This window comes from Pteronotus mesoamericanus, unplaced genomic scaffold, assembly GCF_021234165.1.
Source record: "Pteronotus mesoamericanus isolate MK-2021 breed Mesoamerican mustached bat unplaced genomic scaffold, CSHL_Meso_final contig_20, whole genome shotgun sequence".
NCBI lineage: Eukaryota > Metazoa > Chordata > Mammalia > Chiroptera > Mormoopidae > Pteronotus > Pteronotus mesoamericanus.
The window spans coordinates 53,764,040-53,789,408 of record NW_026555085.1 but is presented as its reverse complement, the minus strand read 5'-3'; the positions used below and the strand labels follow the sequence as shown (position 1 = coordinate 53,789,408).

General features: G+C 35.9%; 2 protein-coding genes across 4 annotated transcripts in view; one reads left to right on the top strand and one right to left on the bottom strand.

Annotated features, from left to right (window-relative positions):
* The window catches only part of MMS22L (MMS22 like, DNA repair protein), a 113,997-nt gene extending 102,545 nt beyond the window's left edge, over positions 1-11,452 (top strand). For all 3 annotated transcript variants that reach the window (XM_054568868.1, XM_054568869.1, XM_054568870.1), the window contains exons 22-24: positions 9,024-9,120; positions 10,520-10,687; positions 11,371-11,452. In XM_054568868.1, coding sequence (XP_054424843.1) covers positions 9,024-9,120; positions 10,520-10,687; positions 11,371-11,452 — 347 coding nt within the window. The remainder of the gene's footprint in view (positions 1-9,023; positions 9,121-10,519; positions 10,688-11,370) is intronic.
* Positions 11,453-18,855: 7,403 nt separating this feature from the next.
* KLHL32 (kelch like family member 32) overlaps positions 18,856-25,369 on the bottom strand; it is a 182,670-nt gene continuing 176,156 nt past the window's right edge. Inside the window, exon 11 of the mRNA XM_054569737.1 lies at positions 18,856-19,017. Within this exon, the coding sequence (XP_054425712.1) occupies positions 18,856-19,017 (162 nt within the window). The remainder of the gene's footprint in view (positions 19,018-25,369) is intronic.

The following is a 25,369-nucleotide window of genomic DNA, read 5'->3' as shown; positions in this document are numbered from 1 at the left end:
AATGCATCTTGTTCAACATTCGGTTGTGAGAAGTCAGCATAATTTCTTCTATTCAGGTATCTGCTAGAATATCTGAGCTGATTTCTTGGGTAAACCTGTAAGGATCCTTTGATCCTGTTCCTTTTGTTTTCAGTCTCCTCAGCCTTACTGCCAGTGATCTCTTTAAAACATCATTTATTTAATCCCCACTGTGAGTAGTCTGTTTTAATAAGCTTACTGGGAATATGCAGAATAGTAGCCATAGCTCTATCCTGGAGGAATTTTTAAAATGTAAATAGAATGCTCTTGTGTGTGTATGTTTATCATTATAAGGTGATTGTTCGGGGCAGGGCTTCTCAAGTGTTTCTGCCTAAGTACTTCTCACTGCTGTGATAAGTGAGTACAGGATGCATCCTCAAGAATCTGAGGGCAGTGCCCAAAGTGGTAGCTAAAAGCTCAAATACCTCTTTGAAATGTTGCGTTTTATCTCAAAAATTTTATGCATACTTTGTTTTAATCCTTACTTTAATAATTTAAAATGTTCTTTCTGCTCTCAAGCTTGGTTTTGTGAAAAATGTTAATTTAAAATACCCTTACTTCATAGTACCATCCCTTCACTGACGAATACCCAGATGGAGCCCAGACTTTTCTTTAGAAATTTTGCCCTTGTTGAAAACTTATCATACTTTTTAAAAAAATTTTCACCCAAGGGTATGTTTATTGATTTGAGAGAGACATCTATGTGAGAGAAACATCAATTGGTTGTCTACCATGTGAGCCCCAACTGGGGATCAAACCCACACCCTAGGTATGTGCCCTGTCCAGGAATTGAACCCGCAACTTTTTGGTGTATAGGATAATGCTCCAACCCAGCCACCCAGCCAGAGCTGCACAGTTTTAACGTCAGTGAAAGCTTGTTGAGTCATGTAATACAAAATTTCCTGAGACAGAGTAGACAGTATAAAATTTTAGTTAGCCTCATATTTCAATGATAGTAATATTAAGAAGAAAACCAGGATTTGAAAGGTAAGTTTTTCCTCCTACATCTCGAGTAAACCAAAATTAATTTTAGGCTTGTAATAAAGGAAAAAAAAACATTTATTTGGGTTGAAGGAGCTGTAGTCTGGGAGACACAGATTCAGGTAGCAACCTAAATTGTGCTCCACCAAGACAAAGGGAAGGCCATCTTGTATGAAGTTCCCACCCAAGATCCCAATTTTACACAAATGAAGTTTCCAAATTGTATAGTTCTGATTGGATAGGATAGGGCTCTCTGTTAGTAGGAAGACGAAACCAGGCATTCCTGAGGTGGTTGACTCAGAGGGCACAAACAAGCAGGGCACAGTGCAGGAAGCCGAGAGTTCAGGCCGAGGCCGTTCCTGGTACAGAGAGGGTGTGAGGAGCAGCTGTCAACAGACTGTTACTACTTATAAAATGTGGGCCCTCGGTTGGCCCTGAGGAGTTCATCTTAGCAGATAAATTCCTTCTTGAGGTTCATATCAAATGCTTTTTCTTCCTGGGTCCACACTACCTAATGAGTGCTTCACATGCTCAACATAGATGGAACACAGAATTCTACCTCTCCAGTACTGTCTTTGTAACCTTGAAGGCACAATATTAAATGTAGATTTGTGTGCTTGGCTCAGAGAAAGTTGTGACTCTCTTTGTTGTCTCAATGTTTAAAAAGACAATTTGTACACTCAGAAGAAGCGTTACTAAAAGACTCAGCAAGCCCACTGCTGGTTATGTGCCCTGGAGTGTTGTAACCACACGTTCACTCCAAAACCTGTACACAGAGCTGGACGAGTTCCACTTCTTACATGACAACGTAAGGAGCTCTGCCAACCTGCTCCCCAGCAAAACTGTTGAAAATTATTTAAAAGAAAGCATTTAAAATATCTGAAAATAGTCCTAAGAGTATATAGCAAATGGAGAAACATTTATTTAAGAAAATCTACTAAAACTTGGTAAGAACAGCAAGAGTCTGTGGTACTTGACCCAAGACCACTTCTTCTTTTCACCCAGCACAGAAACTCTATTCCAGAGTGGTAAATCCAAGAATGTGGGGCTCCCCCTGTCCCCAGCTTCTGATAGGAGGGCAGTGATCCTGTGGGAGGCAGTATACCAACATTTCTCATCGTCCCTCCGAGCTGCCTGACGCTAAAGTTATGTTTCAGGCAAGTATGGCTAAGCGGCAGCTCCATTCTTCTGCTCAGTCCCCCCTCATGGGATGGTTGCAGTGTGTTGGGTGCAACACCGCTGCGAATGTGGGGGTGCCAGTCATTCTTGCCACAGCTTATATGTGAGGGTTCCGTGGCAGGAGAAGCAAGCCAAGAGGACCTAGAGCAGCCGCCCCTCTTTCCACAGGCACTGAACTCCTAAAGTGGGTGTGTCACTCAGAATGTAGTTGGCACCATTGTCCCTGTCCCCAGAACCAGGCCATGCCTCTTAAGATTTCGCCTGGAACTCTGAATCTCTCCCCAAGAACTACTTCATTTGCAACACAGTGTGAAAAAGTTCAAGCCTGAGGGTACTGTCAAAAAAGTGGTGATGAAAGGCAATAGGTAGGAGAATAAAAGATTCATTGGAGCTATAAAATAATCTGTAGACCAGCTAGCTTGGTGAGAAAATTGGGGAAAGAGACAGCTAGTTAGAGCTCTTGGGTCTGAATAAGTCTCAAACACAAGCCTCAGTGTTTTATCCTTTTAAAAAAACCTGAACTTGATTAGACCAGTCTGTAAAGCAATTTATGCCCCAGGGCGTTATCAAAAATAATAGCATAATCAGCCAGCAATTAGTGGAGCTTAACAGCTGGTGCCTACTTGGAAAGGGACCGTCAAAGAGAGCGTGTCAGAGCCCCTGACTTCCGAAGGGGGCCGCGGGCATTCCTAAGGTTACGTCAGCACCTGGGGAGCAGGTTCAGAGGCTTCACCCTGCGAAGCAGGGAGAAGGAAGCGGAAGTGGACTTCACTAAATAATGTCCAGTTTCGACAAAGAAAAAAAACAGAAGGCATATAAAGAAACATAAGTATTATCCATACACTGGGGAAAAAAGCAGGGAACAGAAGCTGCCATTGAGAGCCATCAAATATTGGATTTAATAGATGAAGCCTTCAAAATAGAAGAACAAAAAGCAGAAGACATTTAAAAAACAATGCAAAATGAGTGATGCAAATCCAATTATATCAGTAGTAACAATAATAGTGAAAGGATCGAACAATCAAAAGACAGAGATTGTCGGAGTGGACTTTATTTTTAAAGCTCTAACTATGTATCTGTGGGAGACACTTCAGATTCAAATATTGAAAGTAAAAGGTGGAAAAGGATACAGCATGCAAATTAACCACAAAAAAGAGGCATGGCTATACTAATTTCAAACAAACGGTAGGCCAGACAGTCTCATTAGAAATAGAGGGACACTTTATAATGATAAAAGGGTTAATCCATCAGGAAAATATAACAAAATATATGGGCATCTAACAACAGAGCACCAAAATGTGGGAAACAAAAACAGAGACATGAAAGGAGAGACAGTTCAACAGTAAAAGTTGGAGGATGTTGTTTTTGGTTTTCACTTCAAGATGCAAAGAGCTAGGAAGTCACCATTCCTACCTTATTGAATCATCTTGTCACTTTTGTCAAAAACAAATAGAGAAAAGCCTCAAAACCCATAGGCATGTGGGTTTATTTCTGGACTCTCAATTCTATTCCATTTATCTATCTTTATGCCAGTACCATGCTGTCATGAGTACTGCTGATTTGTAGTAAGTTTTGAAATTGGAAAGTTGAGTCTTCTTTCTTCTTTTCCAAGATTGTTTTGGCCATTCTGAGTCCTTTGCTATTACATATGAATAATAGGGTCAGCTTGTCAGTTTCTCCAAAGAAGTCTGCCAGGGTTTTGGGTGGGAGTTGCACTTAATTTGTAGATCAGTTTGGGGATTACCATCACCCTAACAATATTAACTCTTTTAATCCATGAAAATGGCATCTTTTTCTTTAGAAATTAGAGTCTCTTAATTTCTTTCAACAATGTTTGGTAGTTTTCAGATTATAAATTTATATTTCTCTTTTGTTAAATTTATTTCCTGTTCTTTTTGAGGCTATTGTAATAGAATCATTTTCTTAATTTTATTTTTAGATTGTTCATTGAAAGTACATAAAAAATAGATTTTTGTATTTTGATTTTGTATCCTGCAACTTTGCTAAACTAGTTTATTAATTCCAATAGGTTTTTAGTCGAGTCCTTATGCTTTTCTATATATAAATCGTATCATCTGTGGATAGGGACATTTTTACTTTTTCCTTTTTAATCTACATATCTTTCGTTTATTTTTCTTGCCCTGACTAGAACTTCTGGTACAATGTTGATAGAAGTAGCAAGAGTGGACATCCTTGTCTTGTTCCTAATCTTGGAAAATGTCTCATCTTTCACCATTAAGTGTGAGGTTAGCTGTAGGATTTTTGTACATGTCCTTCATCAGGTTGAAGCAGTTCTCTTCTTTTCGCAGTTTGTCATTATGTAACGTACGTCTTCATGCCTGATAATTCCACTTGTTCTGAATTCTGCTTTGTCTGAAATTAGCATATCTACTACAGTTCTGTTTTTAATTGTGTTAGCATTGTCTATATTTCTCCTTCCCTTTAATTTATCTATGTCTTCATATTTAAAGTAGCCACTGTTGCAGACAACATACAGTTGGGTCTTCTTTTTTTATTTATTGTCAGTCTCTGTCATTTAATTAAGACCATTCACATTTAAAGTGATTATTGTTGTAGTTGGATTAATACCTACCATATATATACTATTCACTGCTCTTATCTTTTTAATATTCTACTCTTTTTGTGCCTTCTCTGATGGTTTTAATTGAGCACTTTAAATGATTGCATTTTCTCTTCTCTCTTAGCACACCAAATATACTCCTTTTGAAATTTTTGTTCTTAATGGTTTCCCCAGCATTTGTAGTATGTTTAAACTAACCCAGGTCCGCTTTCAAATGACACTGTATTCCTTCATGGTAGTGCAAGTACCCCTTAACATAGTACTCCCAACCCCTTTCTCCTGTCCTTTTTAACATTGCTGTCATTCATTTCACATATCCATAAGGTATGATCACCAGATACTTGTGATTATTCTTTTGAACAAAAAGCTATTAAGTCAATTAAAACTGAAGAGAGAGGTAAAAAAAGAGAATCACAGCTTACCAGAACCAGAAACCTGATGCTGGAGCTCATTTTGGTGGAAATTGTTAAACTGAACTTGACAAACCGTTTTCTATGTTCAGTTTTGGGGGGGCCATCACTTTGCCCTCTGACCTCATTTCTCCAAAGCATCTAGCAAGAGTTGTTTTTCTGTTTGTTCAGATTATTTCCCCAATTTGATCTGCAAATTCAGTGCCTCTCATACCAGAATCCCAGCAGACTTTTTTGAGAAATAGACAAGCTGAGCCTATGAAGTATGTAATTGAAGAGGACCCAGAAGAGCCAAAACAATTTTGAAAAAAGAAGTTGGAAGACTCATACTTTGCAATTCCAAAACTTAGTACAAATGAACAGTAATCATGACAGTGTTGGACTGGCATAAAGATAGATCAATGGAGTAGAATTGAGAGTCCAGAAATAAACCCACATGTCTGGTTTTGGTTTGGTTTTGTCTGGGACAAAGGTGCCAAGAAGATTTAATAAGGGGAAAATAGTCTTACCAACAAATTGTGCTAGGTCAGGTGGTTAGCCACAAGCAGAAGAATGCATTTGGACCTTTACTTCATACCATATACAAAAATTAACTCAAAATGGGTCACAGACCTGGATGTCAGAGCTAAAACCATAAAACTCTTAGGGGAAAATGTTCGCCTAAGTCTCCATGATCTTGGATTTGGCGATGAATTTTTAGATGTGACACTAAAAGCACCAGCCACAAAAGAGGTAAACTGAAATTAATTAAAATGAAAAACTTTTGTGCTTCAAAGGACACTCTCAGGAAAGTGACAAGACAGCCAACAGAATGGTAGAAAATATTTGCAAATCACTTACATAAGGAGTCTATTTTTACAATATGAAAGAACTGTTATAACTCAGTAGTTAAAAGAGAAACAATTAAAAATAGGTAAAGGATTTGAATAGACATTTCTTCAAAGAATATAAACAAATGCCTAACAAGCACCTGAAAAGGTGCTCAACATCATTATTCATCAGGGAAATGCTAACCAAAAATACAAAAATCTTTTTTTTACAAAAATTAATACAAAAATACTGAGATACCAGTTTATATTCACTAGGTTGAATATAATGAAAAAGTCAGATAAAAAATCAGGTTTGAAAGTGGAGAAATTAGTACTTTTATTTACTGCTGTTAGGAATGTAAAATGGTGTAGCCACTTGGGAAAATAGTCTGATAGTTTGTCAAATGCTTAAACATAGAGTTATCTTATGACCTAGTAATGCCACTTTTAGGTATGTGCCCAAAACTAATAAAAATATATGTCCACACAGAAATTTGTACATTAATGTCTACAGCAGTACTATTCATTACAGCCTATAGGTAGATTACCCATAATCTGATGGATAGACTTTTAAAATGTAATATATTTACACAATGGATTATTTGGCCATAAAAAGAAGTGAAGTACTGGTACATGCCACAATGTGAATGAGCCTTAAAAACGTTATTCTACATGAAAGAAGCCAGTTAAAAAAGACCTCATTATGTGATTTCATTTATATAAAATAGCCAGAATAGTTAAGTCTATAGAGACAGAAAGTAGATTGCTGGTTGCTTAGAGGGTATCAGAGGATAGAGAATGAGAGCTAAAGGGTTTGGGGTTTCTTTCCAAGGTAAAGAAAATATGCTAAAATTGTCTGTGGTAATGGTTGCATAACTTTGTTAATATACTGAAAACCATTGGATTGTGCACTTTAAATGGGTGAATTCTGTAGTATGAGAAATTTATGTCAATAAAGCCGTTGTAAAACTAAAAAAAAAGATTGCCTGGTGTTTTTTAAAAAAAAGCTCAATTCAATTAAGGAATAAACAAAGCTGGCAAAATATTTAAATAAAACCCTATGCATTAATATTCATAGCAGCATTATTTGTAATAGTTAAAATGGAAACAACCTAAATGTCTATCAACGATAAATGGATAAACAATATGAGGTATATCCATACTCTGGAATATTATTTGGCCATCAAAAGAAAGGAAGTATGTATCATACATTTTACAATGTGGATGAGCCTTAAACAGTATGCTAAGTAAAAAAAAAATAAAAAAATAAAGGAGTCACAGAAGACCACATGTTGTATGATTCTACTTATCTAAAATTTCCGAAAGAGTCAAATCCATAGGGGCAGAAAGTACATTAGTGATTACCCTAGGCTAGGGGAGAAAGAGAAAGGAATGACTGCTTAAAGGGTGTAAGGTTTTGGGGGAGGCAATGAAATTGTTCTGAATTAAATAGTGATGATGGCTTCATAACTGTGAATATGCTAAAGACCAATTAATTGCCCTGGCTAGGTAGCTCAGTTGGATGCCATCCCCATATGCTAAGGTTGCAGGTTCTATTCCAGTCAGGACACGTAGAATTAATCCACCAGTGAATGCATAACTAAGTGGAACAACAAATTGATGTTTCTCTCTCTCTCTCTCCCTCCCTCTTTAGAATCAATAAACAAAATAAATAAAAATTTTTAATTAATAAAAAACCAGTTGTATACTTTAAGAAGGGTTTATGATACATGAATTATACCTAAATAAAGCTGTTACTTAAAAAAAAAAACAAAGCTTATTAATATACTGTGAAAACTATTTCTTCATGTTCTGGTACTTTTTCCACGGAAGACCTTTTGGAATTTTTTAAGAAAATATCTTTTAAAAAGAACCAGTGAGCCCTGACTTGTGTGGTTTAGTGGATTGGGCATCATCCCGCAAACCAAAAGGTCACAAGTATGATTCCAAGTCAGGGCACATGCCTGGGGTGTCAGCCAGGTCCCCAGTTGCGGGCGTGCAAGAGGCAGCCCATCAATATTTCTCTTGCACGTTGGTGTTTCTTTCACTCTTGTTCTCCTTCCCCTTCCCTCTGCCTAAAAGTAAGTAAAATAAAATCTTAAAAAAAAAAACAAAAAATAGTGATACTGGTTCTAGAATTGTATCTAATACAAAAAGTTATTTTCTCAATAAAGACAAACAAGCTGTATCTTCTTTATCCACTATTTCATGCCATGGAAAACATTGTTACTAAATATTTAAATTCATGTTCATCACCTTTTCCGCTCCTTCTAAAATGGATTACACTTCCTGAATTTTTTTTCTTCTTAAAAAAAGCACTTTTCCCCCCTGTCTACTTAAATTTAATGGGCCTAAAACAGCACAAAAATTTAGTAGCATTTGGAACATGTTGACTTTTCTACATTGGTTTTTTTTTACTTTAAAAAAATTATGTATAAATGCACAAATTTAAAGGATTTGGTTAAGTTGTTAAAGAATGCGAATGTTTTTGTTATTTTGCTGTTGTTTGAAAAGAAGATAGCATCAGAAGTGGTTGATTTTTATATATATGTATCTGACTAATTTTAAGGGAGGTAACTTGTCAATTATAATTTGATATGTATATATTTGTTAGTGAGTGGGAGAATTATGCTTATGAACTAAAAAAAAATTAATCTGCTTGTCTGTAAATCAGCTGAATTCTTGACGGCTGTCTTTTGTGAGGATGTGACATGCCGGCAGGACTAGGATGGTACGGTGTTTTTGAAAATGGGCTCTTTTTAAGAGAGGGGCATACATACCTTCACATGTACTTTTTCAGGTAGAAGGCTGTAAGAAGTAGACTCTTCAGCTTTTTTTATTTTCTTAAAATGAGAGGGAGAGAAATTGGGAGATACACATTGGAAGAAAACAAAAACTCATAACTGTTTCACTTCGAGAAATAACAGGAGAGCATATACATACTTTTAGAAAACAACATATTTTTCTAAGTTGAGTGTTTATAAAAATAAGGATCCAGATGGTCAATTCAGACACAGTGTATAATGCTGTAATTTTTCCTCCTAGTTAAAAGGCTAGCCACAGAGAACTTGCAGTACATGGTAAAAGCCTGCCAAATGGGGTCAGAAGGAGAACCTGCTGCCCAGCTGACTTCCGTGTTTAGGTAACTGGAAAATATGCCAACTGGCAAGGAGACTATTGCCAGCCATTTGACAGCCAACATGTTTTTTTAAATAACTAATTAACCAAAACATAATGTGTTACTTCTTGTTTAGAGTATTTCAATTATTGTATTTTTGGCAGTCGCTTTGTTACATTGTGTTGTTTTATTAAAAAAAAAAAAAAAAGTGCCAGGGAGAAAGCTAAGTGAACTGACTTAAAATTAAAAGTGAGCTGTGTGTTTAGTAAGGAAGATCCTGCTTGTGTTTAAGAGGTGGGGACCGGGGTCAGGATGGCAGGTGCACCGGCCGGCCGAGCTCCTGCACGTTGACTCAGTGCGCGTGCAAGTGCACGCAGGAGTGTGTTACTTGCTTGGGTTTGTTCCTTGCTTGAGATACTGTTCACTCAGAAAGCTCCACTGTATTTCATTTGTGAAGCATAGACTGTGTAGGAATAGATCTGTTATTTGTTCGTAAGAATAACAATGCAACTTAAGGAACTTTTTCCCTGCCTTGCTGCTTTTGTGCTTTGTGCCAGGGCAGTATTTCCTGTTAGGGCAGTATTTTAAAGTATTTCTTTCTCAGAGTTTCTACCAGTTTACCTTTATTATACATATCTCTTACCCTGGCACCACCATAACAAGTAATTTGGGGTCATTTTCTTCTTCTGTGTTGGATCTTTGATTCCTCAGTTTTTGTTCTCCTCACCTAATTGCCACTTGTCAGGTGTTTACAGTTTACTTAAATTGTGAGCACTTGAAATAAATGGATTTGTACAAACTGTAAACCTTAGGAAGGGAAAAAGGATTTTATGTGAATAAATGATATATGTTTGTTATGTACAATTTATTAAGGTGGCTTTTATTTTGTTGGGTGAGAGAGGGAAAAATTTGGGGTTAAAATATGTAAGTCTTATTTATAAAAGCCTCCTATGGGTCTAAAGCCTCTTGTTCAGTTTCAAGTGTAAAAATATATTATTCATAACTTGCTTTTCTCATAAAAATACTGTTTCATTTATCTAGAGATACGAAGTACTAAAAAAAAATCCAGGAGGCCAGGCTGTTTTCTTTGTCTCTTCCACATCCTTACCGCCCAGAATCCAACGCACAGGCTACAGCAGAAAAGTCCCCGGGCTTCGCGTTTTCCCCTCATTCACCCTCCAGGGATTCCAACTCTTCCCTCTTCCTTTCAATGCCACCACTTTCTTCATAGCTTACACTGAAATAAGCCATTTCTGTTTTTCATTTTTAAGTGTTACAGCCTTCTTATTCTTAATTCTAGAGTCTTAAGGTAATCTTACACACACAGATTTTTCTTGTGTTCAGTTGATAGCTAATTGCCGTATAGACACCAGCCCAAGGAATTGCCCCTGAGGTAATTCTCTGTAACTTGATTTACTTTCAGGGATTGTATCCAGGACTATGGTATGATGTACGCTAATCAGACTTACAGCATTTTAGAATCAGTAGCAGCAGTGGACCAGCAGGTTGTCATTCACTTGATTCCTACCCTCACTCAGTCTCTGAAAGACTCAGAGCAGAAATGGGGCCTTGGCAGAAATATCGCTCATAGGTATGTTTGATAATTTGATTACATCCTTTTTGGGCATAATTAAAAATCTGGATTCATTTTCCACAAATGGCTCGTATTTTCCTTCCCAGAAATTTGGTGTGTATTGAGTTGAACTGTGTTACAGTGATTGACATGTTGTTCACACGTGGTTCTTTCTAAAGTAACCACCTTAGAAAGTTCCATATTCAGCAGTGCTGCTTATTGTTCAAAACACATCGTGTTCCTCATTGGGAAGTGGACTTTAGAGCCTTGTGTGTCTTGTTTCTGTATGAAATTTATGGTGGCAAATCAGTCCTTGGAAGGATGCTTGATTTACTAAATCAACTAAATCATGTGTATCCAGTTAATAGGCTGAGTGACCCAATTAGATAATCAGGTTTTTGAGAAAAGATAAACAGGCTTTTTTTAATAGGTTTACAACCCAGCCGAGGATAGTACTTGAACTATTCAAGGTAATGCAACATTGTGGAGATAAGCCTGTCGTTCCTAGAGATTGTTTTAAAGGGGTCAGCACTCACTAGATTCATGTGTCCCAAAGTTTGTTAAAGACTCAAGGTACTTCAGTCACATTGTGTGAGTGCATGGACAGACATTCAAGCAGGTTCAATTTGTGAATATGTAAATGAAAAATAATGGAAAAGGTAATAAATATGTCGGCTTCCTTTTCTTTTTTTCTTAAACAGGAAAGCCTATAGCAAACTTTTATCTCACCTGGGACAAGTGGGACAAGATGAGATGAAGAGACTGGAAAATGATAACACCTGATATGTTTTGTGATTCATCTTTTCTATTATAATATCTAAAGCCACTTCGTATCATTCTCAGTCCTTTTAATTAATTGTGTACTGTTCTGGTAAATTTATTTTCTAGGATTTTTTTCTTTACATACCTGTAAGTATACTAAGTATATAAATAAGTAAATAAAAGTTACTTAACTATGTTATAGGATCTTTGGAACTTGGTAAAACCACATTCTATTTGAAGAGATTTTAGTTCAACTAAATTAAAGGTACTTTTTCTCTCTGAGAGTGTCATTTGTGTACAATTACTAAGCAAATTTGTGCTTGTTGATCCATGGACTTTTTACTGTAATGACTTGTGTCTTGTGATTTGTTTGTGTTTGTTGTGTTTTTTTTTTTTACAAGTTATGTTTTAATAAGATACTTTCTTAAGTCTTTTTGAGTGGGAGGAAGGGGTTAGGAGATAGGACTGTTACTGTTTTTTATAACATGTATGAGGCAAGTGAATAAATAAAACCTTTACCAAGACTGCTTACCTCTCTAAGAAATGAGACCGAATCTGCCTACATGACTATGCAGATTATATATATGTAAAAATATATATATATTACATATATTTTTAGGTAATATATATATATTTTTACATATATATTATACATATGTAAAAAATTGTATATTTTTTTTACATTTCAGCCAACAGTGTTTGTTGAGGTTCCAGCCGTTGCCAGATGTTTGTCTCCATTCTTTCTTTTGGAGCTGCCATTAGCAGGCATAGCAGGAGGAGGATAAACAAGAGTCTATAAGAAGGGGGTAAATAACACTCTGGAAAATCTGGATATTACCAAAAAGAAAAGTAGTCTGAGAAGTCAGCTGATTTATCTCCTTGCTCTTTAATTAGAGTGTCTTATAACTCTGCATCTTATAAGTTTACAGGGACCCAATTTAGTTCCTTTAAGCAGCTGTTGTCTCTTGACTCTCCGACAGTGTCCTCCAGATGCAGCGACCGCCGGCCTCCGGCCTCCTCTGTGGAGCGCGTTATTCAGTGAATGGGGCTCTGGCCCTTGGCTTGGAACCCCCCTGGGTCTCGAGCCTAGCTCTGCTTTGTGACTTTCAGCAAATTACTTAACCTGACTGAACCTCAGTTTCTTCGTGGAGAAAAAAAGAATAATTCTTTTTCTATTTTACAGTGTTCTGATAAGAATCAGTAGGATAATGTATGTGAAAATATTCAGTGACCTATATTCTGTTTAGATATGTACAGGCAGGATACTCGTGCACAAAGTAAAAAACACCTCAATTTTGTTCTTCTTTCTTCAATACGTCCTAGATGAATGACCCTACTTTTCTTTTTTCAATGTTTTCTTATGCATCGTGTTTGCCATCTTTCAAATAATTTATTGCTTTCTTCTTGGGGCTCTGGTCTTTATCATGGTTCTATTCCTGCAAGAAAACATTTCAACCCCTTCCTGGCCCCCAAAGTGTCTTTAAAAATGAAATGTATTGCAATCAGAAAAACATAGGTAATAGACCTCTCCTAATTTTAATCTGAAATCTAAAGAATTATCTGTTGTTTTCACAACATATAAGTGGTCTCTTTTCCCCCAAAATTAACTGTTCTTCAGTGAAATGGAAGTCTCTTTTCAGTTACTTAATAGACTTTATAGCAATGAATTTGTCATTATGATAGTGACTGATTAAACTATTTTATCTAAGGTGATGCTTTTAAAGGGATTTATCATGAATAGTTTATATATTTTTCAGTTTTCTGAGATAGATAAAGATACCTGAGAATCTTGTTCCACAGCATGTAAAGCTTTTAAGGGATAAAATAAAGCTGCTGCTGAATCACGCATTAGAACATATAACTGTATGTGCTAATAACTAGTGTTCATACTTAAAAAAAAAAGTTGCAACGAAAAGCCTAACAACACAGGTATATGTATTTTTTTTATTTATAAGGAAAACTTTAAAGCAGCTGTTTTAACTGAAGAAAAAATTTATGACTGAGTTCCTTTTCTTGAAAACCTTCATTGGCTCTTCATTTAATTACTCTAGTCTTGTCTTTTTCCATTCCCAGACTTAGAGTACCTGATACCTGCTTCCCTAATCTCCGCTTTTCCTAAATACCATGATCTCTGAGGCTGCTACTTCTCCTTCTGTTTTGGAAGTCACTCTTTTTTTAGTGAATTTGGAGAATATGTTCTCATTTCTCTCATTCTTTGGCCTCAGTGGCAGCTGCATTTTCCATTATTTCCTCATCCCCTGCTCAGTGATAACTGCTCCTTCCTACACATACTGCACTTTGAGAGCACCTTCATGTTCTTTCTTGTCCCCAGCATCAAGATCTGGTCCTTCACCTGCTCTCAGTATTCTCCTAGTAGTCAATGGATAACACTAGCTCATAATTTTCTCAGACCTCTTTCTAGGGCTAATTTCCCTCTAAACCTCTCTAATTTGATCCTCCTGATATCTCAAGGCAACAGGTCGGGCTGCCCTTGTCAGTACCTTCTATTATAGTCTACCTCTTGTCTATTTTCTACCAAGGGAATACACTGTCTTCCCAAGTTACTTAACTGTGAAACTCCAGAGTCATCTGGGATTCTCTGCCATTCCCTACTTTCCATTGATCAGCAGTACAGGCTCTTTGCTATTTTTTGCTTCTAAACTTTTTTTCTGTTGAGCACTATAATCCCTTATCTCTGGTCTCCTTTCCTTCAATTAACCTTCTCACAGCTCTAACATTTGTTCCTAAAATGCTACTTTTCTCCTGTTACTTTTCTGCTCAGGGCCTTCAAATTACTTCCTACTGTTAATAAGCTGACAGTGAAACTTTCAGTCAGGTGACTTTCTGCCATGTGACTACCCTTTCTGTCCAAACTTACCTCAGGCTGGACTAGATTGGCTTAGACTGTCAGAATGCCATGTTCATTTTATACCCTGAGAGTATGCCAGTCAAATATTGGTAATTTCAGTAAACTCTCAGATGGAGTGTAAAAGAGATAATTGAAGGACAACAGGGTGATGAAGTGACTTTACTGGACATTCAGATTTGGTTATGATTTAAATTTTAATTGAACATTAAATTAGGTTTCCATGAGGGAGAAAAACAAAAAACATAGAGAATTGTCTCTGTACAAAAAACATTTAGTATTGAGTTCATTTGCATTAGAACAGTTTCATAATTTAAAACTTTTATATCTTTACCTATTCCTAGCATATTTTCTATTCTTCTAAGTGTAACTTTTTCTGCCTGGGCATCTTTGTAAAAAAATAATTAGTTGTGGGTTGTTAGACTATGTGCATATGTTCATCATTGTTATTATCTTCTCTCATGCTTTATCACAAAATTTTAAAGTCACTTTATTCTTAAAGAATTATCATACATGGATTTGTTTTCATGTATTTTACAGACTTTGACAGTTTTTACTTTTATGTCCCGTTTGTTAAGATTACATGTGATACAAAAAATTTGCAGTTGGGAAAAGCCTGTATGAAACCTACCTTCCCTAAATATACATGTTAACTTGGTGCTTTTGTTTCAAAGATAAAAGGTAGATATGATGGAAATCTCACTAAAAGCTGTATTATCATTACTAAACCACTGCTTTTAGATTGGTAGACTTTTTACATAAACCTTTTATTTTCCAAAAACTGATCTCCTGACTATTCCTCCAAGGGTTAAAAATATTGCTTTGTCAGCCAAATGTACAAGGAAGGCGGGGGGATCCAGAAAAAAACGGAATTATCTTCTGGAGGGAGGCCCCTGCTAGTATATGCTTCCCCTACTTGAGTGTTGTAGGAACCCTATGTATCAGTATACCAGCTGGCACTGTTGTGAGAGGCTGTGTTTGGCTTCAATGAATTTTTTTTTTTTGAAGACTCAACGCGTTTGCCATTTCATGATGGGTGAGTTACAAGTGCACCGGCCCCCACCCCACTGAGTGTTCAGCAGTTTTTGACCAAAAACGGCATGACCCCTGTGCCCCACCCTTCCTGTTTACCCGATCTTGTGCCAAATGACTTATTTTGTTTCTCCCTATGAAAAAAAGGCCTCAAAGGGAAACATTTTGCTGATGTGGAAGGGGTAGAACAAAAAATGGCAGAAGCACTAACAGGTGTCAAAATCAACGAGCTCAAAAACTGTTTTGAGCAGCAGGAAAAATGTCTTGATATAGGTGTCTTGCATCAAATAGAAAGTACTTTGAAGATGACTGAAGTTTAAACAAGTAAGAATAAATACACAATATTTTATAAATAAATTCCGGCTTTTTTTTTGGTCCCCCCTCAAATACTATGCTAATATAAATAACCTGCTTTGTTAGGCTAAAACAGTTGGATTCGAAAGCTAGCAAAGTAGCATATTCTTTTACATATTTAATAAGATGACACTTGTATTTTGATTATGTGATAAACTATATTGGTAAGGTTACCATAATCAGTACCATATAATTGGAATTGACCAGTTTCTACTTATTAAAGTTTTTGGTGTGCTAATAGTTATTTGATTTATTGCATTGATAAATTGTACTCTTAGGAAAATTCTGGGCATTCTTATTTTATACACATGTTTATGTTATTTTGTGCATATAATAAGGATATATAATAAAAATATATGTATTTAACTTACACTGCGCCCGTGATTATTCAGCGTCCCTTTTTATGAGATTGACTATTTGAAAACCAAAATAAAATGAGCCAAGGTAGCAGGAGAAGTAATTTCTATCTTATTACTATTGCTTTTATACTCTGTAGTAAAACCCCAGTGTTTCAGCTATTGCAGTATCTGAAGGGGATACAATACACATTTGGTTAAACTGTGAGAAAACATGAAGAGAAAAATGTATGAGAAATACCCCTAACCTAGCTGGCATTATGTTAATAAGGAACTAAGGAGTTTTATTCCATTTTACATACAAAGTATTTTAGAGATTCGTGTCTTCGCTAGCTTTTCCTCCTGCTTTTTCTTTTTTAAATGTTTAAATGGTTGGAAGTTTCATGATTTTCCTATGGAAATTAAAATTAAAAATTTACATACAAATACAAAATGGGCCTTAATTTTAAAAATAGAAGACACTTCTATTTTTAGTGTCTTCTTTAATTTTAAAAATAGAAGTATTACACTTGAAAATACATATTTGAATAGTTCCAATGGATTTGAGTTTATATGACCAATTTTTTATTAGCTTTCTTATATTATTGATAATTTGAGGAAAAGGATCTAATTATAAGTGAATAAGTGATCTATGAGGTTTTTTTCTTTTTTAGGGGAGAGATGTTATAATTTGGATGCTGTTCTTTGGCTATAACTATAAAGTATGTTTCTGAAAATTAAGTAAAATTTTTAAAAATTCTAAGTTCAGTTCCGTAATATTAGTGAATACTGTGTTTACCAAGAAGAGGTTTGATAGTATATAATAATTTGTTTTAAATGAATACTTGGAAACCTACACAGAAATAATCAAGAGTACTTGTAGGCTGCAAGTTATCATCAAGCAAACTTATTTTTAGACCATTTCCTTTTCATTCATTGCATATAGGTTCTGGGGTTACAAGTAGATATTAATGGTTTTATAAGGTAAAACTACTACAGGGAAAATTTGTCAAGCAGAAGAATGAATGAATCTGAAATATTTCTTGCATAGGTTCTGGTTGAAAAGATTTCTGAAATGCTGGAGTCCATTTTCCTAACTTGGTAAGGCTTTTTAAATTTAATTTCGATGATTTATACTTTTTGAAGAGATTTTTTTGACATCCTTCTAAATAGCAATTATCGATGTCATTTTCAGAACTGTAAAAATACCCTTAAGGTTTTTTGTTTGTCTAAACTAAGTATTTTTTTTAATTTACTTTTTTTCCTCATTCCTGGTCTCTCCTCTCCCACCCTTTAGTCTGGATAATCAAAACTATATGTATACATTTAAAAATTAATAGTTTAGGTATCTTACATAAAATTAATGAATTCTGTATTTAGAATAAAATTTTTTTCACTTGATTAAAGTGTTTACATGGATAAAATTAGAATTTCCTATAAATCAATGATTACTGAATGATTAAACTATGCCAAGGAAAACAGTAAAGTCTTTTAATAAAGGTGACTTAGATCCCAACAAGATTAAGAAAAGGGGAAAACACACATTATAGTTGTTGGCTGAATGTTCAAATTGATCATTGAGTTGTTGTTTTTTGTTATGGACAAGGCAAATCCAAAAACCTAGCCTAAAAATAATCCTTATGCATTATTAAATGTGGTTGTAATAAAATATGTATTGGTGGTGGAGAAGAATCCCGCAAGGACTCAAGATTGACATAACCTTTAACAAAGGGGAAAAACTTTTATTAGAACTACTGATTCTAGGTTCAAATTTATGTCAAAGCACTTTATGGTACCAAAATTAGTACAACTAATTTTTCTAGTATAAAATGTCATTTTTTACTAAATGAATTTAAAGGAGATGTTTGAAGAGAGTTATTATTTGAGGCAAGGATTTGTACAGTGTTAGGAATCTTTGGCTTTTATGAAGTCCCTTTTTCCAAATTAGCATTATCTCTTACACATGCTTTTTAGACTCATTTATCCCATAGCATGTATTTGAAGTTCTATCTAGTAGTTTTTAAACCTCAAAAATAATCTCCCTATTCAGTTAGAAGATTCTAAAGACAGTAAAATACATTGGGATTTGAGTAACTTTTTTTTTTCCTTAGGTGAAGTCCTTCAGAGCATTTGTCTAATCCTCACAGCATTCTTCTGAATTAAAATAGGAGTCAATAATTATCCTCCTTAAAAAAATGGGAAAAGTGAAGCACTGTAAAGTTAAGCCCCTGGTCCAAGGTCACAGTAATAACCAAGGTGAAAACTCTGGATATTCCAACTGCTGTTCCAATGTTCTTCTAGTATTCGTATTACCTTAAATAAAATATAGCATTTAAAAATTTATGATGTCATAATGCTGAGTCTCTTCTGAATGGGTCTGTATAATGTGTACAAATCCAGGTTTAAATAGTAAAGAGATTGAGTACTGAAGTTTTTCTAAAGATTAGTGATGACATTACTTGGAAATAAACTGACTAATGCTGTCGTGTTGTCCTAGACAGCACTGATCAGAAAAAATGTAGGAAAAATGCTTTGAGGACCCACAGAACAGTAATGGACCATTAAGTTGACACTAAGCCACACCACAATAAAAGTCATACATATGCTATTGTATTAATATGTCACATACTGCAAAGGGTGATAGGAGTTATCGGTTATGTATTTTAGAAAATTGTTGGTTGGTTTGGTTTTTTTTTTGCTAATGTTTATCTGAACATAAGACCTATAAAACAAAACAAGGAAGCACTGAGCACTGAGTCTTTTCATGCCCAGTATCCAACAGTCAGGCTTTTTTTTTCCCTCCTATTCATAATGGGTTTTAACTAAGCATTGGCTTTTCAGATGGTGCCAATCCTGTGATGAGGCACTTGAAGAGTTTGAAGATTAGGGCATGTGAAATATGGAGCTGGGAGGAAGCATGCTGCTATTCCATTGGAAGCGAAAGGCAGAGTAGGCCCGTAGAATACTTCTTCTTTGCCTTCTCTACTTACATCCAATACCTACAAAGGAAAAGAAGAAGCCTGCATGTCAAAGATGATTGCTTAAAATAAAGCTGTGTACACATAAAAGGAAGCCTGCAATTAAATTCAGTTATAGCAACATGACCATACCTTAGCCACTGTTAATTTTCTCACATTACTGTACCAGAAATATGCATAGTTTCTAAGTGTTATTCTATATGTTTATACACTGTGTATGTGTATATATTTACAGGAATTAAATACTTGGAACAGTGATGAGGTAGGTAGCATTTTCCTCTAATAAAACTGCCTTAGACTGTTTACATAACTTGTCCAAACTAGTTAGTAAGTGTTGTCATATTTTGGCTTACAAATGCTCAGCTATAAAATGAAGAAAACATTGACCTTGCAGCTTTGTTCTGAAAATTGGTGACATCTATCTCATTGTCTACCACGTAGAATATTACATAGAACACCTTAAGAGCAAATTCAAAATCGGTTCAGTTGATTCTGGAATTTTTTCCCCTGTTATTTCCCCTTCGAACAGGAGTTCTGTCTCGTCTCTTAATGAAAGAGTTTCTTTGTTGGTCTGTGCCAGATGTCATTTCACCAAATCTGACTTCATTTCTTTCCAGCCCTCAGACACCTTAATCTCTCTTTATTTGAACTTCCTCTAACCTCATTCAAAACAGACTAAGATGAAGAAGAGCATTACGTAATGATAAAGGAGTCAGTCCAAAAGGATATAACAACTAAATATCTACACACCCAACATAGAAGTACCTGAGTATAAAGCAAATATAAATAGCATAAAGGGAGAAATTGACAGAAATAGAATAGTAGTAGACTTTAATATCCCACTTATATCACTGAGAGATCATCCAGATGCCCCCCTCCAATAAAAGCACCCCAATGAGGAAACAATGGCCTTAAATGCCACATTAGACTAGATTTTTACAGAACATTTCACCCAAAATCTGCAGGGGGGAATAAAAAACACTTCCTCAAGTGTGCATGGGACATTCTCCATTACAGAGCATATATGTTAGGCACAAAACAAGTCTCAGTAAATTCAAGAAGACTGAAATCATAAAGTATGTTTTCTGATCACAATGGTATGAAACAAGAAAGCAAGTGTAAGAAGGAAATTGGAGGGGGAAAAACATGAACCTGTGGAGATTAAACATGCTACTAAATAAACGGACCTAGAGGAGATAAAGAAGTACCTTGAGACAAGTGAAAATGAAAAGAGTTTCCCAAAATGTATGGAATGTAACAAAAGCAGTGTTTAGAGGGAAGTTCATGCCGATACAGGCCTTCCTCAAGAAACAACAAAAGTCCCAAATTATCTAACTTTACACCTAAAGAAAACAGAAAAAGAACAAACAAAACCCAAAGTAACGGAAGGAACAAAATAATAAAGATCAGAATGGGAATAAATGAAACAGACCAGTAAGAATAGAAAGGATCAGTGAAACTAAGAACCAGTTCTTGGAAAAGATAAACAAAATAGACAAACCTTTAACCATATTCTTCAATTAAAAAAGAGCCCAAATATCAGAAATGAAAGCGAAGTTACAACTGACACCACAGAGGTACAAGGAATATTAAAGAATGCTACAGTTAATGCCAACAAACTGGACAACCTAGAAGTGGGTAAATTTTTAGAAACAAAAACCTTAAAGACAGCCCTGGCTGGTGTGGCTCAGTGGACTGAGTGTCAGCCTAGGAACCGAAGGGTCACAGGTTCCATTCCCAGTCAGGGCACATGCCTGGGTTGCAGGCCAAGTCCTCAGTTTGGGGCATGCAAGAGGCAACCAGTCTGTTTTTTTCTCCCTCTATTTCACCCTCCCTTCCCTCTCTAAAAATAAATAGCCCTGGCTGGCTTTGCTTAGTGGATTGAGTACCAGCCTGTGAACCAAAGGGTTGCCGATTTGATTCCCAGTCAGGGCACATGCCTGTGTTGTGGGCCAGGTCCCCAGTGGGGGGCACATGAGAGGCAACCACACACTGATGTTTCTCTTCCTTTCTCGCCATCTCTCTAAAAATAAATAAGATCTTTTTAAAAAACTTTATAAAGACTGAACCACAAAGAAACAAAATCTAAATAGACTGGTAATGACAATAAAATTGAAGCAATAATAAAAATAAACTCCCAACAAAAGTCCAGGGCCAGACAGCTTCATAGGTGAACTCTACCAACCATTTAAAGAAGAATTAATACCTAGCCATCTCAAGCCATTCCTAAAAAGAATGAAGAGGGAGGAAAGCTTGCAAACTCACTCTACCAAGCCAGTAGTTATCCTGATACCAAACCCGGACAAAGGCATTGTAAAACAAATTATAGGCCAATATCCCTGATGAACATAGACACAAAAATTCTCATAGTTTTAGCAAGCCAGATTCAACAATACATTAAAAGAATTATACACCAAGATCAAGTGGGATTTAGTCCACGGTTGGAAGGATGATTCAGTATCTGTGAATCAGTCAACAGGATACATTGACAAATTCAATGTCCATTTATGATAAAAATTTTCAAGAAAATAGGTATAAAAGGAACATAACATAATAAAGAGCATACATGACAAACCACAGTTACTATCATGCAAATGCGAAAAGCTGAAAACTCCTCTAATTTGGAACAAGACAGTGATGCCAACTCTCACCACTTTTATTCAACATACTATTGGAAGTCCCAGCTACAGCAGTCAGACAAAAAAAAACAAAACAAAACAAAACAATACAAATGGAAGAAGTAAAACTTGCTATTTGCAGCTGGCATGATGCAATACATTGAAAACCCTAAAAACTCTACCCAAAAAGAAACCTATTAGAACTAGCATGAATTCGGTGAAGTGCAGGATACAAAATTAATACAGAAATCTTTTTAAGTTCCTATATACTAATAACAAACGATCAGAAGGAGAAATTAAGAAAACAGTCCCATTTACAAGTGCATCGATAAGAATAAAATACCTGGGAATCAATTTAACCAAGGAGTTGAAAGACCTGTATTCTGAAAATTACAAGATCCTGAAGAAAAAAATTGTAGAGGGCATGAATAAATGGAATGATATTCCATGCTCATGGGTTGGGATGATTAATACCATTAAAATGTCCATACTACCCAAAAGCACTGCAAATTCAATGTAGACCCTATCAAAATACTCATGGCATTCTCAGAACTCAAATAATACTAAAATTTATATGGAATCACAACATACCCTGAATAGCCAAAGCAATCCTGAGATAGAAGAACAAAGTTGGAGGTATCACACTCCCTGATTTCAAACTATACTACAAAGCTATAATAATCAAAACAGTATGATATTGCCATATAAACAGAAACAGATCAGTGAAACAAAATAGAGATCCCAGAAATAAACTCTCACACGGACAACTAATCTATGACAAAGAACATAAGAATATTCAATAAGTGGTGCTGGGAAAATTGGAACACTTTCTTACACCATACACAAAAGTAAATTCAAAATGGATTGAAGACTTGAGTGTCAAAACTAAATCCATAAAACTTGTAGAAGAAAACATAGATAGAAAACTGACATCAGTTTCAGCAGTGTTTTGCAGGGTATGTCTCCTCAGGCAAGGAGAACAAAAGAAAAAAATAAACAAATGGGACTGCATCAAGTCAAAATTTTCTGCACAGCAAAGGAAACCATCAACAAAATTAAAAAGCAACACTAAATGGAAGAAGATATTCACAAATGACAGATCCAGTAAGGGGTTAATATCCCAAAATATGTAAGGATTTCTTGCAGCCCAATATTTAAAAAAACAACCCAGTTAATTATGGGCAGAGGACCTGAATAAATATTTCACCAAAAAAGGCATACAGACAGTCAGCAATATAGTGAAAAGCATATTGAGTATATGAAAAGATGCTCAACATCATTCATTCATCATCATGAAAAAGCAAATCAAAACCACGATGAGATACCACCATACAATTGTCAGAATGGCTATCATCAAAAAGTCAACAAATAAGTGTTGGCAAGGATATGGAGAAAGAGGACCCTCACACATTGCTGGTGGGCTTGTCAATTGGTGTAGCCATGTAGAAAACAGTATGGACATTCCTCAAAAATTTAAAAATTTGACTGCCGTATGGCTCAGTAATTCCACTTCTGGTATTTATCTAAGGAAAACAAAAACACTACATCATAAATACACTTTCAGCCCCTCCCCATGTTCATTGCAACATATTTTTAAGTAATCAAGAAATAGAAGCAACCTAGGTGCCCAGTGATAGATGAATGGAAAAAGATGTATGTATGTGGAAATGTATATATAAGTACATGGAAATGGAGTATTTCTCAGCCATTTAAAAAAAGTAAAAACCTTGTCATTTGGAACAACATGGATATACCTAGAAGGTATTATGCTAATTGAAAAAAGAGAAACACCATATGATTTTACTTATATGAGGAATCCAACAACAACAATAATAGGCCCACAGATGAAGGAACAAAAACAACTGATGGTCGCCGAGGGGAAGGGGTGGAAGGATGGACGGACGGAAGAGGTGAGGGTGAATAAGAGGTACAAACTTCCCGTTATAAGATAAATAAGCCACAGGGATGTAGTGTACAGCACAGGGAATATGTCGATAATATAATAACTGCACAGTGACAGATGGCTGCCAGCCTTAGCATGGGGATCACGTCATCAGGTGCTTCCATGTGAAATTGTATTGTGTGCCTGAACCTAATACAATATTGTATTCCAACTATACTTTAAAAAATAAAATTTTAAATAAAAACTAAAACCATTTTTACCTTAGATTCCATAACTTAAAAAATATATATATATCTGTCACTGACATTGTCCTATTAATAGCTTTCCAGCTGTGGTGCCTTTTCCTCCACCTGCTTCCTAAGCGTAGCCGTGCCCCATGTTTCTACACAGACCTGTTGTTAAATCTTCCTTAATGATCTCATCCACTCTCATGCCTTCTTCTATCTGTCATGTAGGTGATTAGTTAAGCCTTTAGCTGTTAATAACGCATTATTGTAGATGAAAGGGGCCCTTGAGACTTGGGGATCTCAGCTCATATAGGAGGAAATCACTACAGCCTAAAAAGAGAGGTTAAACGTGTAACTATTACTTCCCCAAATGGACAGCCAGGTATCCCATGCCATTTACTTAACAACGTACCCTATCACTACTAATTTCAAATATCTCTGTGATAGGCTACATACAAATTTTATTTTTTACCTTTTGTTGACTTATGTATCTTCATGCAGTATGACATTTACAGTTATTCTGACCGGGTAAAGCAAGTCTCCCTCATTTATTTATGGTTTTTGGTTTTCTTTTTTAAGTTTTAAGAAAAAACTTAAATACTGCCCTGACAGGGTGGCTTCAATTGGTTGGACTGTAAACTTGTACACCAGAAAGGTCGCAGGCATGACCCATGGTTGGAGCATGTATGGGAGGCAACTGATTAATGTGTCTGTCTGTCTCTCTCCACCTCCCTCCCTCCCTCTCTCCCTGTCCCTCTCTAAAATCAATAAACATATCCTTGGATGAGGATTAAATATATATAAATACACACATACATACACTCTAAAATTTTTACTTGGTTACTCTGACATGTTTAATTTCCTAGAGAATTTGAGAAGTGCCATTCCTCCACCCTAAGGAAAAAAAACTCAATGGGATTTTGATCAGTATTCACTAAATATAGAAAGTAGAGATCTCTCAATATTTACCTCAACTATATAAATTTACATATTGTCTTCAATTTACAAAGAAAATTAAGATAAAGTTTGGGGACTTGCTCAAAGTCAGACAGCTAGTAAATGGTAAAGCCAGTATTTGAGCTCAAGATTGCAACCCAAGAAAGAGCAAGGATTTTGTGTCATTCATGGCATCCCCTCATCTGAATACATTTTGAAAGACAAAAATGGCAGTTGTGATCATTATCCAGAGGACATTTTTTTTCTGGTTCCACTGGACAACAAAGACTGCCTATGTTAAGTGTGTAATTTACTTAATCTGTGAGAAGAGAAAAGGAAGTGTTGGCAGTTTTTCTCCAAAACACTCTCCTGCAAACTGGCAGAAAGAAGGCATTGGGAAGAAGGAGGTACCAGTCTGACAATATATCCTGTAGCCAAAAGTCAGTAATCACACACGAGCAGCGGAGGGGACCTGGAAACACAGGCTAACCGCTTGTACACTGAGGCAGCTGCTCCCTTACACACTGCTCATCCTCCCCGGGGCACCTCTGTGCCAGACACGTGCGTACACACCTACTGCATAAACAAGAGCACCTCACTTTCCACAGGAATCTGTTTTTAATGTTTACCATGAGGTTTTATTACTAACAAGTCCAAATCTCAACCTTTAAACAAGTATTAATTTAAGA